This window comes from Solea senegalensis, linkage group LG9 (genome assembly GCF_019176455.1).
Source record: "Solea senegalensis isolate Sse05_10M linkage group LG9, IFAPA_SoseM_1, whole genome shotgun sequence".
Classification (NCBI taxonomy): domain Eukaryota; kingdom Metazoa; phylum Chordata; class Actinopteri; order Pleuronectiformes; family Soleidae; genus Solea; species Solea senegalensis.
The window spans coordinates 5,594,689-5,613,259 of NC_058029.1; the positions used below are offsets into that span (position 1 = coordinate 5,594,689).

The 18,571-nt window shown below is 41.6% G+C and overlaps 1 protein-coding gene and 1 non-coding gene across 3 annotated transcripts in view; both read left to right on the forward strand.

Annotated features, from left to right (window-relative positions):
- The first annotated feature begins 357 nt into the window (after positions 1–357).
- bbs9 (Bardet-Biedl syndrome 9) overlaps positions 358–18,571 on the forward strand; it is a 181,114-nt gene continuing 162,900 nt past the window's right edge. For both annotated transcript variants that reach the window (XM_044034472.1, XM_044034473.1), the window contains exons 1-6: positions 358–506; positions 3,553–3,671; positions 4,857–5,007; positions 9,201–9,265; positions 9,962–10,075; positions 17,355–17,529. In XM_044034472.1, the coding sequence (XP_043890407.1) occupies positions 3,560–3,671; positions 4,857–5,007; positions 9,201–9,265; positions 9,962–10,075; positions 17,355–17,529 (617 nt within the window). In that variant the 5' untranslated portion in view covers positions 358–506; positions 3,553–3,559. The remainder of the gene's footprint in view (positions 507–3,552; positions 3,672–4,856; positions 5,008–9,200; positions 9,266–9,961; positions 10,076–17,354; positions 17,530–18,571) is intronic.
- trnap-agg lies at positions 2,199–2,270 on the forward strand. The gene has a single exon. It is a non-coding gene; the product is annotated as a tRNA-Pro (tRNA).

Here is an 18,571-nt window from a genome sequence, read left to right on the forward strand (position 1 = left end):
TGTTTGTACAAGGTGTTTATAGAGTTCAAATTATAGAAAAGTGCCATGAAAGGTCATCATGACAACAGACCAAATTTTTCATATTATTCATAGAAATAAATTAACCTGCTGTCAGTGTAATGAGATGCTTCCAAAACATATAAAAAAAACCTACAGAAATGCCACAATGTTGTCTTAATATTAAGACAAATAGTTTAATTTAATATGTAGTGTATTATTTTATTATTTACATACAACAAACTTTCCCAATTATCTGTTTATTAATCATTTATTTAACAAAAATGATAAACTCCTGATCGATGCCGTGATAAGCGGACTCTTTTTCCCGTCGGCCCCTGCACTTCCGCTCCTGCGCACTGCGGCCCGGCTTCTCCGTTGAGCGTCAGTGCCATGACAACAAGGGCGATGGGTGCAAGTGAGAGGCTGAGAAATGTGATTTTGTCGTGAACGAGAAGGAAGAGGAAAACAAAACACACCCGTGGCGTTTACTGTCCGAACACTTGAAGGTAAGAGGGACAACTCGCGAACGAGCACGGTTTCATTTACGGAGAAGTTACGACGACCTGGTAGCTAGTGGATATGTAACTTGGAGAGCTGGCTAATTAGCCAGCTAAGCTAAAGTTAATTCAGCGGACTAGCTTCGAGCTAATTCACCCGGGCTGTTTTCCTCTGGCTGTAACCGACTTAAAAACTGGCCTTGAATGCGTTTGTGAGTGTTTAACCATTCCCTGGTCACATTATCACTCACAGGTACCATGACGTGACTCCTCCTGGGTGTACACTGTAAATCCACAGGTGTGTGTGTGTCATGTAGTTTTGAAGCTCAGGAGAAAACACACACAGCTCATTAACTCTGTGCCGTAGCCTTTAGCTCGAGGACAAAGCAGCTTTACTACACGGATTGTAGAGGCCACTTTATTTCCAGGATGATATGAGACACATCACTGCAGCTGTAAGTGACTCAACAAGTTTGGTTGTAATACACAATTTTAATCTTTCCTGTCTCCCAGGGGCGGTTCTGCAGGGTGTCCGACAACGCCAGTGCCCCTGTAATGGTTCTTTTCCGTTATTCACTTCTATCACTACTCGGTTTGGTAGCAAGCATGTCATTTCCAACATGGCGGAGTCAACTGCCGTGCCATTGTTTTATACACGGCTCAAAAACACAGACTAGTGTACTGAATCATTGAATAATAATAATAATAAGATAATTAAAAAGATTAGTTCAGTACTTCCTGCATGACCAGAGCGCAGACTCCGTCTAACAGTCACTGAACTGAAATACGGTGGAACAAGTCGCGTCTGTCATTACTAAGCAGCTAAAACCTGGGAGCGACGATCAAAACAAAGACAATGGCGTATCAGTACCACATTTCCCTCACAGGTGCTTTGCTGCATGTTGTATGCGTTTGCATCCTCTCCTTCACAAAGACCAGTTTGTCCTACTTTTTGGTCCAGAGTGTTAAAAGACCAATCAATTTGAACTAATACACCCAGAAAACCATATTGCTTCTGTTTTGCGCACAAAAGATGCTGCATGTGAACTGCCCTCTTAAACTCCTTTCACACTGGTCCAAAAAAAACCAAAAAAAAAACAGTATGCCTAATTTGTACCATTTTAAATATCTGTTTTTTGGTACTTTAGTTTCTGTAGGGAAATTCCTCTCTGCATTTAACCCATCCTCTATGCTTTTTGACCTGGCAGGAAGTCGGATTGTCAACCCTCAGGTTGCAAGTCAGTAAAACAATCCCCTATATTGTGAGTTGAACCCAGGCTATATGCGTGAAAATCAGGAATCCTAACATCTACATTATATAGGAAATGTCAAGTTTTATGTAGCACTTTGCTAAAGCACTCCTGAAGAAATTTCTTTTTATGCAGCGTCACCTTTAGCTCTCAGACCAAAACATTTATCCTTTAAAAATATGTTTTATTAGTAGTAGTGTTTTTTGTAGTATTTCTGGATGTCAAGTAAGAAAACTCAAAAAGTTTGTTTTATTTCCTTCTTTATGTACATCACATATGATTTTGTTTGGCTGGCATCACCTTTTAAGCTGCATGAGATACACCAGAATGTATGTTTATGTGATTGTAGTACCTGAAGTGACCTGTAGGTGGCTCACTGACTTGGAAGAGAGTTAAGTAAATCTGTTCAACGTGGCATCTTGACTTCTCTGTATTGATGTCCTGTTTTTATGGCTCGTTGGTCTAGGGGCATGATTCTCGCTTAGGGTGCGAGAGGTCCCGGGTTCAAATCCCGGACGAGCCCATTGTTTTAACCCTTTAATGTGTGAAATAGTTGACGTCACCAAAACATATGTGAATGCAGGTTTGTTCTGCTGCAGGAAAAAACCCTAAATTAAAAACCTCCTGCAGCTGCTAAAAATACACTAATAATTACACATAATTATGCACGATTAAACCAGGATTATATACCTGGATGATAAAAAAAAATCCCTAAAATATAAAAGTAGGTTACATTTATTGATCCCACACTTGGAAAAATCAACTTGTCACATCGGCAAAATAAACCCTTCAAGACAAGTGACAAATACAGCATGAAACAGGAGCAATACAAGCAATAAAATCCAAATAAAGAAAGGAATATAAAATATAGAGGAGAAAATGCAAAAAAAACACAAAACAATATAAGGACATTAAAGTGTGGAAGGGGGACAGGCAGCAAAGGAGCACAAGCGTATTTGAACCCAGGTCACAGCAATTGGTCTTTTGCCTTTTGTGGCCTTAGCACTACCAACTGAGCTATCTTCTATCTTCTATCAAATCCATACATCATTGTAAATAAACCAGCTGCTTGTGCCATTCAGGAGGAGACGATGCAAACTGGCAACTGAAAGAGTTGGCAGCGTGTGTCATTTCTTTGTCTGTTTGGGAATGGATGCACTCAGCATTCACTCCCATGTGTTTCCAGACCTCTACACAGTAAACTGTGTATGGAGCGACTGGTGAATGTAGTATCATATAAGCACAATGATTTCTGACTCGTGTATATAGTTGGGATTTGTATAATATTGCAATGGATTTGTCTAAATTTATCCTCAGCTGTTCAAAAAACTCCTCAAAAAATTATCTCAAGCATGACATCAATCTGTGAATCTTTGGTATAAGTTGTTACTGTAATAATTGTGTATATAAAAGGTGTAATATTCCTTTAACATCCCGCTCAGGTCTCTATCGACAGGAGGGATTCTCCTGCTCAGGATTAGCTGACTGTTCCACCTGCTCAGCACAAAGCAGCTTGCCACCACTTACCACCACCTCCTCCTCCTCCTCTTCCTCCTGACTCTTTGCACTTGCTCACGCTCAATCTTTGGGCCATGTGACCTGTTGTCTTTGTCTGCAATCGCTCATAGATGTCACTGTTGTGGGCCCAGATTTAATCTTTCTATTTGTGACCGAACAGTGAAGAAACAAAATGAGAAATGTTCGCTGTCATTTTACACCACAAAAATAAAGAGTACGTCTCTTGGGTATGTCGGATGTGTCCAACTCACACTGTCCCTCGTGTCTTTCCCTCTCTGTCCACTCAGAGGCAGCATGTCTCTCTTCAAAGCCCGCGATTGGTGGTCGGCAGCTCTTGGCGAAGGGGAGGAGTTTGACCAGGGATGCCTGTGTGTCGGGGATGTGGACAACAGTGGCACCGGACATGGTCAGTGCTGATGTTTAGTCTCTGTCATGTGTCTCATCACATCATCCAATATTTATTAATAATCGGCACTGGACAATGATTATTTTTTCTTAGCCAGTTGTTACAAATTTTTCACAATTTTGTTCTCAGAAACTTGATAAATGTTGCTATTTTTTAATTCTTTGATGACCTGTTTCGTGTATTTAATATTTATTTTATTATTTAATTGAACATACTGTAAATGATTGCACTGTAGTGCAGATATAAAATGTAGACTGGAGAGTAGGGCTGCAGCAATTATTCGATAAATCAATTACTTAATTGGTTTTGGCTCTGGACCTGGTCTAATGTGGTCTATATGCTGAAAAAATGGTGCAATGTGTGTTTATTGCATTTTCACAAATAGATAAAGGTTTCACAAATCAAAAACTGTGTCTGAATGAATGTTTAGCCTCTGTAGGATAATCTAGTCCAGATTTGAGAAGTCTAGGTAAGAGTGGTTTTTGTTTTGGACCTGGTATAATGTGGTCTAATGTGAAAAAACAGTGAAATGTGATCAAATAGAATCTTCAGGGTCTGTAGGATAAAACAAAAATGGTGAAATCTCCCATTTAGCATTTTCACAAATAAAATAAAAGTTTCACAAATACAATAGTGGGTGTCAGACAAAGTTAATGTCTTACCTAAAATAAAGAGGTGTCACAAAAATCAGACAATGTCACTGTCAGACAAACAGTCTCACTGCATCTTAATTTCCCCTTAACTTTCCCCTTAAATGCCTAATCGGAAGCTAACTTCAGTGGCGTATTAATCATCAACTATTTAAGAAGTGTTTTTTTTTGCTCCATAAAAATCATTGAAATGTAAGATGTTTAATTTCAAGGTTTGGGAAACACTGATCAACAACTAATCGATTCATTGAATCGATAATCAGCAGATCAATTGATTATGAGAATAATCATTTGTTTCAGCTCTAATGCTGATTTTTCTTTTTGTTCTCAGTCAAAATCCTTTCAGTCTCCTCGCTTTCTGATATTCCTCCAACTACCACTTGAGGGCGCTTATGTACCACCATTTTACAAACAAGGGCCTTGACTGATCAGATGAAGTTGTCAAATATTCATTATTTCAAAACGCTGCATTAATGTGACACACTTGAGACACTTAACCTGACACTTTGTACATTTTTTCATCCTAACTGCTTAGACAAAGTGGTGGTGGGCAGCTACATGGGAATGTTGCGCATCCTCTCGCCTCATTCCATCAAGTCCAGCGAGGGAACTGTCGCAGACGCCCAGCTCCTGGAAATCCACCTTCAAAACGCCATCATCCAGGTGGAAGTGGGCAAGTTTGTCTCGTGAGTAGATCGACTCCGAACGTTTGTTTGGTTCAAACCAAGCGTTTAACCATTGTTAATAGAATGAAACTGAACATCTGACCATTTTATTTAGTGTATTGTTTGATTGTGGCAAGGTCAAAGAAATTCATCATTACTATTACTACTATTATTATTACTACTAATCCTACTATGACTAATTATATATTTTTTTAATTTAAAGAACATTTTTAAATATTCACAAAGATGCTTTACATTTAAAATATTGAGCTCTCAAAGTAACCCCATTATCACCAACGTTAAAATGCAGTGGTGTAAATAGGCCGAGCAAAGTCAGCTACAGACTTTTCACAATAGGCAGATTTATTTGCTCTCTCATCCTCACATATACTTCACACACTGGTATAGTGAAATTAGATTAAGATGGATTATTATTATTATTTCTTTTCATTTACATACAGTAGAACAGTATTTCTGATTTTACCGCCAGAGGAAAGTCATGTACCACAGTTTGAGAACCATGGATCTAATCAATTAAAGCTTTTTTGCAGTACGTATAAGCAGTTAAATAATGTTATTTTACTCGCTGGTGAGTAGATACACATGTGCAGCTGATACCTCCTCAGTCTCAATATGGAGGCTCTCTCAATCACTGATACAGTTGCTAATCTCCCTCCACTATCATTGGCTGGCTCTCGTCTGTATTATCGTCTGTCGGTCACATGGGCAAACCTAAATCACTCTCTCATGAAGTCAGTCAGCTGCAGGTCAGAAGTCACAGTTGCTCTGATTACAGGGCAGCGACTCTCTGACCACCCCGACAGCCATATCTCTGTTTATGTCACATGTGTGCGCTCCTGCCCAAGAATTAATCACAGGTCCGTCTTTAACCCCATGTCGTGACCTTGTGTGAATTATAAGCATTCATAGAATAGCTTATAATATAGCCTGTCTTTAAACTGCCAGGCAGAAACACCCATCCATAACTCATCACGCCGCTTTTTCATTCATAGAAAAACCAACAGTCCCCGCTGCGACTTACCACCACATTAACATGTCTTTTTTTCCCTTGCTGCTGTGCACGCTAACCCAAAACCACCATGTCAGGACTTTCTCTCCCTCCCCGTGATTTATCATGATCTATCAGCCATCCAGCGGTCCAAACATAGTTCTGCTCATAATATCAGGCTAACCACTGAGTCGCTAGCATAGCTTTCAGAGCCCGAGAGCCCCGTCCCGCTTTGTTTTTGACCCCTCTGAGTCGAGGTTAGAGAAAATGACTTGTTTGGCAGTGAAGATGATTAAGTGACATCCTCACAGCCAAGTTATTGCAAAGTGGGAACGAAGGAGAATAATGAGAGGAAAGGAATGATGTGGGGACAGTGACACGATAGAGTCAAATTTAATCCATCTTAACTTGGCAGGGAAGGGAACACAGTGAACCTTGTGCCCTTCCTGAGATAATGAATAATGATGTGTGCCTGAAAACATCTTAAAATGATAATTTGGGTTTTTTTGTACTGACCCATGAGCCCCATTCAGACCTGGTATTATTTTTTATTTAACCTTTATTTAACCAGTTTAGATTACATTAACCAGGTTAACTGAGATCAAAGATCTATTGTACAAGGGAGACCTGACGTAAAATAGCAGCAGCTAAAAAATCAGAACATGTAAATTAACATTAATTTACAGGGCGGCAGCCTGTGGCCAGGGCAGCCTGTGGCCAGGGCAGCCCGTGGACATGTGGAAAGGGAACTTGACTTGTGACCAGAGGGTCGCTGGTTCAAATCCCCACCCGGCCAAAAAGGGCTGGGGTACCCCTGAGCAAGGTACCCCACTCCCAATGCTCCCCGGGCGCTACTCAGTGTGGCAGCCCACTGCTCCAAATTCTAGGATGGGTCAAATGCAGCGGAATACTTTCCCTAAGGGGATTAACTAACTTTAACTTATTAAAACACTTGCACACAGGTGCATCAGGTGCCGAAAACCTACAAGCTTTACCAAATCCGTGCAAAGTTTACAAACAACAAATTGCAAGATGTCCAAAGAGCAAAGATTACGACCTCCATGTTTTATGCAGTGGAGGGAGGACAAAACTCGTGTTATGGGTTCACACTCACACTTTTTTCGGTCAGAATCTGCACAAGTGAAAGGTGGAGAGAGAGGAAAAAGTGTCAGGAGGAGCTGAGTGAATCAAGTCCTACTCACGCTGCTGTAGCATGAACTATTACAGAAAATAAATAACGTGACGAGTATTAATATTGTGACATATTGGCGCTAATTAGTGTAAAAAAAACACCCTTCAAATTACAGGGAAATTGCAGCAGGTCAGTGGACGTCACCTGAGGAGGTGGTCTCTAAAATGTCCTGAGGATGGATTGTGTTCATGCATGGACAGGAATGTGGCCAGGTGTGTCCTCAAACCACCTCCAAATGTTTTGGAGGTGGTTTTGTAGTCAGATTTGAGGACTGATTGGGTTATTTTGTTACACAGTTGGGGAATTATGTACTTGGAATAGCACAAATGTGTTGTGAACAGCTTCATGGTTTGAAAGATCTTGGACTGATATCGGTATCGGCAGATGCTCGAGTTTGAGATATCGGTATCAAACTCAAAAATGCTATTGTGTCTATTTTCACCTCTGACCTGGATGTTCTGAACACTCTCCTGCTATTATAGTGGCACACAATCTCCCACTGAGGTCGTCATACAAGTCCAGATAATGTCTGGACCCAATTTCCCAGATGTTTTTTTGGAGTTCCATTTGAAATCCATCCATCCATCCATCCATCCATCCATCCATTTTCGACTCATCTCAGCTGACATAGGGCGATAGGTGGGGTCACTCTCACACTCACACCTATGTTCAATTTAGAGTGTCCAATTTATCCCCATATTGCATGTTTTTGGACTGTGGGAGGAAACCGGAGAACCCGGAGAACACCCACACACCATGCAGAAAGGCCCTTATTCCAACCAGGGCTCGAACCCGGGTCTTCTTGCTGCCAAGGCAAGAGTGTTAATCACTGCACGTCTGAAATCACCTCTTAAAAATATAGGTTCTGATCCTCAACGCCGGGTGGTGGCGCTGCTTTTACTTTTGCCATTGGTCTGAACACTGTGCCTCCCACTGGCTTTGTGTGGGTGCACAGTCAGGAACCTCCCTGAAAGTGAGCTTTCTGGGAAAAGCTCCGGTGGTTTGCCTCGAAGGCTTCCCAGTATCATCACGCTGGCAGCAGAGTCCAACTAAATCAGTCCATTTGGAAGACGTCGTGTTTAGTTACCTGTGGTTTTCGGCACAGCATTTTTCAGAGGGTGGTGAACAATTTGGACGCCGGCCTCGACAGAGGAACACGCTGTAAATATTGTCAGGGCAGACTGAGGTTGGCAGGTTTTGTTTCAGCACTGACTCGAGTGTTGTTTTTTTTTGTTGTAGGATCTTGTGGGATCCATTTTTCTTCCTCCCTTGTTGTTCTTCTCTAGACAAACATCACAAACAGTGGTTGAAAGTTAGAAAGGCAACATCTGTTCTTGGTCCAGCAAAGTGGACAGATGCTTATGTGGGTTTGTGGCAAAGTAAATACGTGAACATCTAGGATCAGCAGCAATGAGACCATCATTTACACCTCAGCCATAACCAATGTGTGTATGTTTTTCAGTACTTTGAAGTACAAGTATGAGGTATGGGCTGCAGTGAGAACATGGTTCTGAATGGACTGTAATAAACCAGGAATCCATCACATAGTTACCTCATTCTCCTCACAGTTTCTTTCCAAAATCAAGTGTTTTATAAAGACACTAATGCTATAATTGTCAGGAATCATTGGGTAATTCACAATGTGATGCGTCAAAAGTGATGACGACAGTATTTTCAACGTACAGCGATTCTGTCGTTTAATGATGTGACGATGTCACTTTTACTGTGTAAATCAGTATTTTGCAGTTTTCTGATATTTAATGGGCAAATCAACTAATCAGTTAAACTGAGAAAGTAATCAACATACAACCGAGATTTAAATTAATCTTAAATTGCAGCCATTAACAAAGTTTTGCTCAGTTTTGGGTAAAGGATTTCTGTGGATCATAAACACCTGACAGTTACCTTTCCTCTTTGTTTAAAAAATGTATTTATTAATTTTGTACAACATATACAACAATCTGTGACCGACAAAAAAATGGCCGATAAACGGATTGTTTGTTGTTTTTTCAGGTGTTCCGACCTTCTTCACCTGGCTGTTCTCCACCCCAGGAAACTATCTGTCTATTCTGTCTCCGGTATAACACACATGCACACACAAACACACACACACACACACACGAGAGAGTGATTTGTTTTTATATCTTAGGACATTCCCTAGCGCCTTAGTCTAACCTTAACAATCAGAACTAAGTGCCTAACAAAACCTAACGCTAACCTACTACCTAATTCCAACCCTAAAACCAGGTTTTTAAAGGTGTGGGGTCCACAAAGCGTTATCGCTCACCTTAACCATAACCAGTTAATGCCTAACCCTGATCTTAACCTAACCACAATTCAAATGTTAGACCTCCACCTCAACCAGTTCCTCAGAAATGTGGTTCTGCCACACAAGGGCAAGTTTTTGGTTTCCATGAGGACCACTGTTCCTACCAAAGGTACCACCGAAGAGGTAGAAAACACAAGTACACAACCCACATTTAGTTGTACAGCATTCTCCCCCCTTGCCCCTGACCCTAACTCTAAACCTATTGATGACCTAATTCTAACACTAAAACCTGGTCCTAACCCTCAAAAAGACAAAATGTCCTGACAAAGATAGGTTTAAATCAAAACGTGTCCTCACAGCCTAATACAGACACACACGCACACGAGAAGCTAAATACTTTTTCCATTTTGTGTCCTGTAACTCCTCACACTTGATGGTTTGTTTTCGTCATCCATTCTCAGTAAGATATTTGTGTGTGTGTGTGTGTGTGTGTGTGTGAGATCAGGCACTGCAGGGAACGTGGAACATGGGGACCAGTACCAGCTGAAGCTGGTTTATGAACACAACCTGAAAAGAACAGCCTGCAACATGACTTATGGCACATTTGGAGGAGTTACAGGTATGTCTGGTTATTTGTTACCTCATCGCTTTTTCAGGAGAAGCTTTGTCCCATGTTCAGCTCTGTCTTCTGTAGGAAGAAAAGTTATATAGATATAAAGCACAGGGGGGCTGGTCTTGCATAGTTGTGTCTTTTGGTAGCATCACTGTGATGCTGGGTTACAGTACTCATACACTTCATACAGTAAAATATCATACACTTTACAAGTTGACGTAGATTATATAAGGTGAGACTTTTGCTAAGATGCTAAACTGAGCATTTTTCTTTTGTCCCGGAACTATCCCATTGATATTAGAGTGGGAGTGTGGGTTTAAAGAATGCTACGTATCAAAGGGATCGCACATAGACAAATACAAGAAACTTAGAAATGTTTCTAATCGGCGAAAATGATGGGGGTGGGTTTGGTGGTGGTCATGTAGCTGCTCTCTCTCTCTCTCTCTCTCTCTCTCTCTCTCTCTCTCTCTCTCTCTCTCTCTCTCTCTCTCTCTCTCTCTCTCTCTCTCTCTCTCTCTCTCGTCATTTGGAAAAACCAAACGGGGAAAGCCCTCAAGTAGTTAGAATCCAAGAAAAACACACACACACACGGGGAACCCCCTTTACATCAGAAAATAGTTAAAAGTCGTCAAAGAAAGGCTGTATTGTCAGGTTGTGTGTGTGTGAGTTAGAGGAGAAATTACTGAACTTTGTGGCTTGGCGTCATGAACCTTTCCTTCCCGCCATGTTGGCAGAGTGTGTGTGTGCGTGTGCACACGTGCATGTGTTTGATTGATAGGTAAAACAGTGTCGACCTCAGTGGCATGTTCTGAAGGCATGTGTGCGTATGTGTTTGTTCCTGAAGCTGTTTTGTGTGTGCTTCCCATACGCTTTTTTCTAGTATCACTGCATTGAACAGTGAATTTGGATATGACACACACACACACACACACACACACACACACACACACACAGTCCTGTTCTCCAAGTAACACACACACACACAAATGCCGTCCTCATTGAAGACACATATACTTAGAGGTTTGCATGGATGCATTTGTCCACATCTGACATGGCTCTGTCTGTGTGTGTGTGTGTGTGTGTGTGTGTGTAGCAGCATGTGGCACACTTGCACATACAATCACCAGCCACTTTATTAGGTACACAGGACACTTCTACTGCCCATCTGCTTCAAGGTTCAATGTCTTGGCTGTAACAAGTTTTTTGTTGTCTTGAAACCTGTCTGATCACTCTTCATTTGGACTTGTCTTGACCTTGTCTGTGGCCTAGTCCACACATAGATAACCGTGTCCACATATGTTAAGTTCTTAAAGTGTGTCTTATAGTGTTGTTGTGAGTTTAAATAGTCATATATATACATATATATATATATATGTACTGTATATGTACATATGTGTGTATATATATATATATACATATATTTTATATATATATGTATAAACATATATATACATTTTTATATATATTAAAAAATGTGCAGTTTACAAAAGAAATAAAATACTTAACACAGATGATAATAATATAATATTATAGCTCAAAAGATCCCCTCTACTAGCCTGTACAATTGATGGCAACCCTCCTCCTCCCTTGTAATTCTACCACTAGATGGCAGTACAGGACCTTGAGTTGTATGAATTCATGAGGCTTGATGGGAAAGTCCCAGTTATCCAGCGCAGTCCTGAGCCTGAGAGTTCAGCCGAAGTCCAGCTTCTCTGAGCCTGGTAGAGACGCAGTGTCTTTGCTCAGGGACACTTCGGCAGTGCAGGGGCGTAGCTCCTCAGGACGAGGCTCAAGGTTAACGCTGCACAAAACAATATTTCAAAGGCAAACTGTTTTTTAAACTCTAATTTTAGTTTTTTTTGTCGAGAGTGTTCCGGTGGTCCAGGAATTAAAGGGCAGCATTGACAGAGGCTTAAAAGTTTAAGCAAAAGCATCAATTTACAGACTTAATCTAGGTGCACGACTTCACATAACCTGCGGCAGAGTTTTCACTTTCAAACCCAGATTTATGCGCGACTGTCTTTATTCCTGTCTCCATCACAGAGGAGGTCGGTTTTTCTTTTTCGATGAGTTGTGTGGATTCATCTCAGTCGGGGGAGCTGTTTTTTGGTGCTCAACCCATTTTTGCACCAAAATGAGCTGATGTTATACTTCATTGGCTGTAGTGCACGCACGCACACACACACACACACGCACACATGCATGCACCACCTCCTTGTAATGATTTGCAGACACACAGACCAGATATACTTATATTCATCCACAAAGAAACACATGCACACCCCGGAGTTTTATTTGTGTGTTGGTTTACCAAGTACAGAGTGATGGTCACAGCTCCGAGGCCAGACCAACCCAATGTCCGTTTATGTAGATGTGCGTGTGTGTGTGTTTGTTCAGCAGACCGTGTGTGACCACACTCTGCTCTCCAGTGTTCAAACTGAGTGTCTGGATTTCGGAAGGCCTGGAGTGCATGTGCGTGGGAGTGTTTTTGCAAGTCGTGTCTGCTCTTACACATGAATATGCGCACATTTGTGTGTGTGTATGGGTCTATAATAGCAGCCATTTAGCAGTGCTGTAGGCGCTGTAATAGCAGCTCTGTACTAATACTGGTCTAATAGCCGGGCTGCTTTTGGGTTTGGGTCACATTCAGGCCACACACACACACACACACACACACAGAGATTTGCAATGCTATCCTTAGGACTCTATTTGACTTCCATTCATTTGGACAGCAAAAGAAAAAGCATTATTCTAACCTTAACCTCAACCACATTTCAAATCTTAGCTCTAAACTTAACCAGTTCCGAAGAAATGAGGTTCTGCCTCATTAGGACCAGGGTTTTGGTCTCCATGACAACTACCAGTCCTGACAAGGTCAGTTTTTATGCCAGAAAATAGGTAACACACACACATTGAGCATGGAATGGTCTTTTGATGGACGTCCCACAGACACGAAACAATTTAGTTTTATTCTATTTGCACACACACACACACACACACTACTAGCACGTGGGGAACAATGGTGGCTGAGTACCTTGCTCAGATGTACCCCAGCCACAACCCTAATTCTCTTCCTTTTGGCCTTTTGGCACACACTCCCTGATCTCCACCTGCACTAGGACACACACTTCTACACACTCTGCTTTGTGTTTTTCCCTCTCTCACACACACTCTGAGGCGAGGTAGTGCCCACTGCAGTGTGCGGCCAGCCTCTGTGCTTTGTTGGCTGCTCATGTGTGCTTGTTCAACATGTCTTATTAATGACGCTAATGCGGCGTCGTTTCCTCCGCTGCGTCTGAGCGGCCGCGCTCTCATACTGGACTCTTTGACACGTTATACCTGGGTGTGGGCGTGTGGAATTACACATGCACCGTTGATGTTACGGTTTCGGCCTGGCTCTAATTTTCGCTATGGTGCACTTCTCTTATTTCTGATGATACAGTGCAGCCGTGCCCGTGTGTTGTTTTGACCCGTGCGCAGGTCTTTAAGGTGGAAAACGACCGCTAGACACCTGACAAATCCACAAAGTTGTTTATTTGGGAGGACGGTCCACTCTTTTGGGTATCCAGCTGTTTTTGGAGTCGAACAACCGGAGGAACGTGAAATTATCTTGGAGAGAAGTGTGTAATTTGGTATAATTACAGTGGAAATGGAGACTGATCATTTAGGTACTCCACTTAGTTGCCAAGTTTATTCTTCATACATGTCAGATTCTATATTTTCTCCTAGGCAAATTGAAAACTTTTGTAATAAATGAAAGAAACCTCAGTTACCATAGTTCAGCATTTAATTAGAGTGCATTTAATCATTGTCTCTATTTTGTCTATAAAATGACATAGTTCTTTCCATAGACGTTTTCGAGAATCAGTTAAGCCTCAGTATCTGTGTGAAGACCCCCTACACGCACACACACACACACACACACACACACACACACACACACACACAAAATCTCCTCATGTAGAAAGGACCCAGTGCAACCAGGATTTAAATAGAGCGTCTTCTTACAGTGGGTGACCTTATGTCATATATAAACCCAACACATTTAAATGTAATGTAATGTAATGTAAATGTTGTTTGCTGTGTCCTTCAGCTGAAAAGAGGTTCTGACCAGCAATACTGTAAGACTTGACTGAGGGAGCGTTTGTGTGTATGTGTCAGCAGCGCAGGGCCGGAACGTTTTTGAAATATTGTCACAAATATTGTTATTGTGATATCATGAGGACATAATGTGTTAGTTTTTTAGTTTTTTCACTTTACCGGCCTCCTCCTGACCAGACTACATGCACCGTGGTTAATAATTAAATTAATTTCACTAATTTAAATTTGAGACCCCTGCTTTTAAAGAGTGCTTTATAGTCTACAGAGATTCACCAGGTTTCCAGGTAGTTTGAGGAACCAATTCCACTTAACACTTAAACCCCTTTTCCACAACATATATATTTGCAGTTGTGAACAATCTGTTATTAGTGAAACTAGTATTTCAGTGAAACATGTTTCCTTAACGTCAAGCGATGATATTGTTGCCATTTTACATTTCTTACATACGGCTCCTTTAATATCCAAACCATGCCGTGAAAGTGATGTGTTGGATTTCTGTGACAGAATTTATCTGTTGTTTTTTTTTTTTAATGCACATTTTTTGTCCCCATTGTTGTCTCTTTTTTAAACATTGTGTCGTTACACACACCTGCGCTCTCATGGTGTTGTCTGCGGCGTGAGAGACCTTGTCCTTGAGCGTGTTAATGGCCACCCTGAACTCATCACTCACACACACACACACACTTGTTTACACAGGATTAGAGTGTAGGAGTGTGCGGCTTTTTCTTCCTAAATCCTCACTGATAGATGTAGAGAGTGTGTGTGTGTGTGTGTGTGTGTGTGTATACGTATGTGTGTGTGTGTTGCGCTGTAGGTGGCTGTGTCCCTGACCTCCAGTTGACGGCAGTGTGAGTTTTAATAGCACATTGAGGCCTAATTATAGTTCTCTGGTCGCACAGTCCCACTGCTTTATGGCCTGTGTGTTTCTCTGTGTCAGGGCTTAGTATGACCTAAATCAGGCCTTTCCTAACAAACACACAGTTACACACTTTAATACCCAGAGCCAGGTGTGTATGTGTGTGTAGGTGTTAATGGAGATATCAGATTTAGCCAGAGGGAGAAACACACCTCACTACACAACACGACTTCATGGCTGAAATGAAACAGAAGCCATGAATGTCACTCAGGATCACCATTACCTGTATATTTAAAAACAAAACAAAAAAGTTTTTAATTAAAAAACTGCACAGTCACAGGGTCAAAGTCATAAAACGGGAAGTGTTACACTCTAGGGCTGAGCTGTCAATCATGACACAACGGTGCAATTAGCAAATCATAAAAATAATGTCTCAAATGGTTGGAAACGGTCTATATTTGTAAGTTCTCAACCATATTCAAATTTTGATAATATCCCCATGTTATGCTCCATTACATTTTGAATCTGTCACTCAGCGAAAAACTGAACCTTCACTTTAAAATAAAATGATATCATAATTTAAATCAGAGTTGCCGTATCTGTTGAAAAAATCGCAATTAGATATTTGCCTCAAATTGTTCAGGCCTATTACACTCAAATTGCACTTTCTTGAACAGTTTATCCAAATTATATTTCTTTTGTAAGTTTGATGTATTTATTTAACGGGAGTTGGTCGGTGCACACTCTCATGTCCGCAATATTTTCTAAGCGCTGTTGTTGGATTTCTAACCCAAATGAGAGCATTTTTGCCCATATTTGCTTCTCCTCACTGGATTTAGAGTCAATTTGACTTGTTTTTCAAACACTTCATGAACTGTATGTACTCACTCAATGACCAATCATTGCCTCTGAACACGTAAGGGTGGCCACACCACATAAAACATTTGCACCCTCAACTGAATCACAATTAATTGCCACTGTTATTTTGGCCTGCGCAAATATTATGATTGTTATTTTTCTGCTTCAACCATTGACTTCAATCTTGAGTTCTACGTTTGTGCACACATGTATAAACTGCAAGAGGTGTTGACGTCTGCTCTGTTGATTTAGTTTTACTTTGGTCAGATTAGCGTTGTTTTCCAATTTGACCCGATAAAAGAGCCAAGCTTTCAGCATGACCTTAAAGTTGTGTAACGTTGTAACAAACAGGCCTACTATACAAAGACCTGTTTGTATAAACAAGATTTTTATTGGGAATAAATCCGCCTCTTGTGAAAAGTCTGTAGCTGACTTTGCTCAGACTATTTACACCGCTGTATTTGAATGTTGGCGATATTGAGAGCTCAATAGCTTCTCAGGTGGTGCTTGGTATAAAAAGTTTGATAGAAGAATCGCACATGTTGGCAACATGACACGTCACCTGTTGCTACACTGTATCGTGGACGGGTTCCTTTTGCGTTTGTGTTACAAGCTGAGAAAAGCAAAGTGAAGTGAAAAAGTTTGTCTGTTCTATGTGTTGTTTAGAAGTATAATAAAGATGGGAGGGCTTAACTTGGAAAGGTTCAATTTGGTACGGAACCTATTTTTTTTTTTCCATTAGGAATAGTACCAAAATAACCACAACTGTTCCATTCTTTAGCTGGATGTCCTCCATTGTTGCCCGTTGTTGCGTTTGTTGTCATCGCACTGGTACGACGTGGCACAACCCACCAAGTAAAGGTAGCGCTCTCGGTCGAAAGAGCAAGCCCGACCCAGGGCTTTACCATTCCAAACCATACTGTACCGTACCAAACTGAGCCGTACCATGATGGAAACACAGTATAACTCTTGTTGGGTGCCTGCCTTCCTTGAGGGAACCAACCACAGAGAGCATAGAGAGACAGAGAGACCACCATCTTGCTCAAGCATAATGTTAATAGGTTTCCCACAGCTGAAGCCAACCACTCGACAGACAACAGGCCAAAGGCAGACCAGACCAGAACAGGCTCAGTTTGTTTGTGATGATGATTACAGCACCAGCACCATGTCATCAGGAGTGCCCTCATCAGTGACCCTCCAGTGAGGATGAAGTAATAGTATAAATGCACACAGGTGCTTATGTGTTAGATCAAGAGCCTTAAACTGTTTTGTTCACTTAATCAGGACCATTAGAATGGATGTGATGAGGCTCACCATGCCGGGTCTGATCAGCAGCCTTGCAGGTGAACAGGAAGTTTAGTGCGCGTTGTCTAGTTCACGTTGTCTGCTCTTTAATCAGCCGTTGTGAGTGTGTCATGCACGTGAAATGCTCTGTAAGAGTAACCGAACCATCTCCCTCCGCTCTTTCAGGTCACCACTCTCTGTGTATCCAGTCGATGGACGGGATGCTGATGTTCTTCGAGCAGGACAGTTACTCCTTCGGCAGATTCCTCCCTGGTTTCCTGCTGCCCGGCCCACTGGTGTACAACACCAGAACAGACAGCTTCCTCACCGTGTCCTCTGCACGCCAGCTGGAAAGCTATAAGTATGTTGTTTTTGTTTGGATGAAACAGTCCTTTTTTGCACTGATAGAACATGTATTTCATCCTCGACCTCATCCACATGACACAGGCCACACTTTCTGTCCTTAGCAGGGACCACAGAAGGGAGGAAATCATGTGGATTCCTTTTGAAAACATTTGTAGACAAGCTCACCTGCGTGAGTGTTGTTAATCAAAAACCTAATGTTTGTGCATCACAGTGTGCTAATCTGTTGGGGTTTTTTTTTGTAGCAGCTACATGATTTGAGGTTATTTCGGGTCATTCAACATCTTTAAAATCAGCTGTTTGTGGTTAGTGAAGCTGCAACATCTTAAAGGCATCTGTTCTGTCTCTCCTGCTCATCTGGATAGACCAACACACACACATAAGACATAAACTTGTTTTTATATATTCGTGAGGACACATCATTGACATAATGCATTCCCTTGCCCCTTACCCTAACCATAAAAAAAAAGGGTAACCCCGAAAAGCACAGTGTGTTACGTTTTTTGGACCTCATAGATATATAAATACACACACACAGGTTTGTGCAGCTATTCTTCTTAGGACACTGCATTGGCGTCCCTTGTCGTCCGACAGCCTAAAGAAAGCAGTATTCAGAACCCTCACCGTAACCAGTCAATGTCTAATCCTAACCTTAATCTAACGACAGTTGGAATCTTAGTGTCTCCATGTGGACTACTGGTCCTGACAAGGTCAGAGTTTATGCCAAAAAAAGGATCCTAAAGAGGCAACACATACAAACACACGTACGCTGTTAGACTGGAAAGTACCTCCCTTTAATGTATGCACACGCACACTTGCCAGTTCCCTCTGGCTGCGGCATAGAGAGCTTTTTAGAAGTCTTACAGACTGTGTGGGTGTGTGTGTGTGTGTGTGTGTCTCCCAGCTGTTAGTTATCTGGACGCCCCATAACACCCCCCCACCGGTATCAAGAGATTCTCCAGACTAGATATTGCCGTGGAGACGCTGACTTCACTCCTCTCCCTGGACACACACAAAGCGCACTCTGTAGTAAATTACAC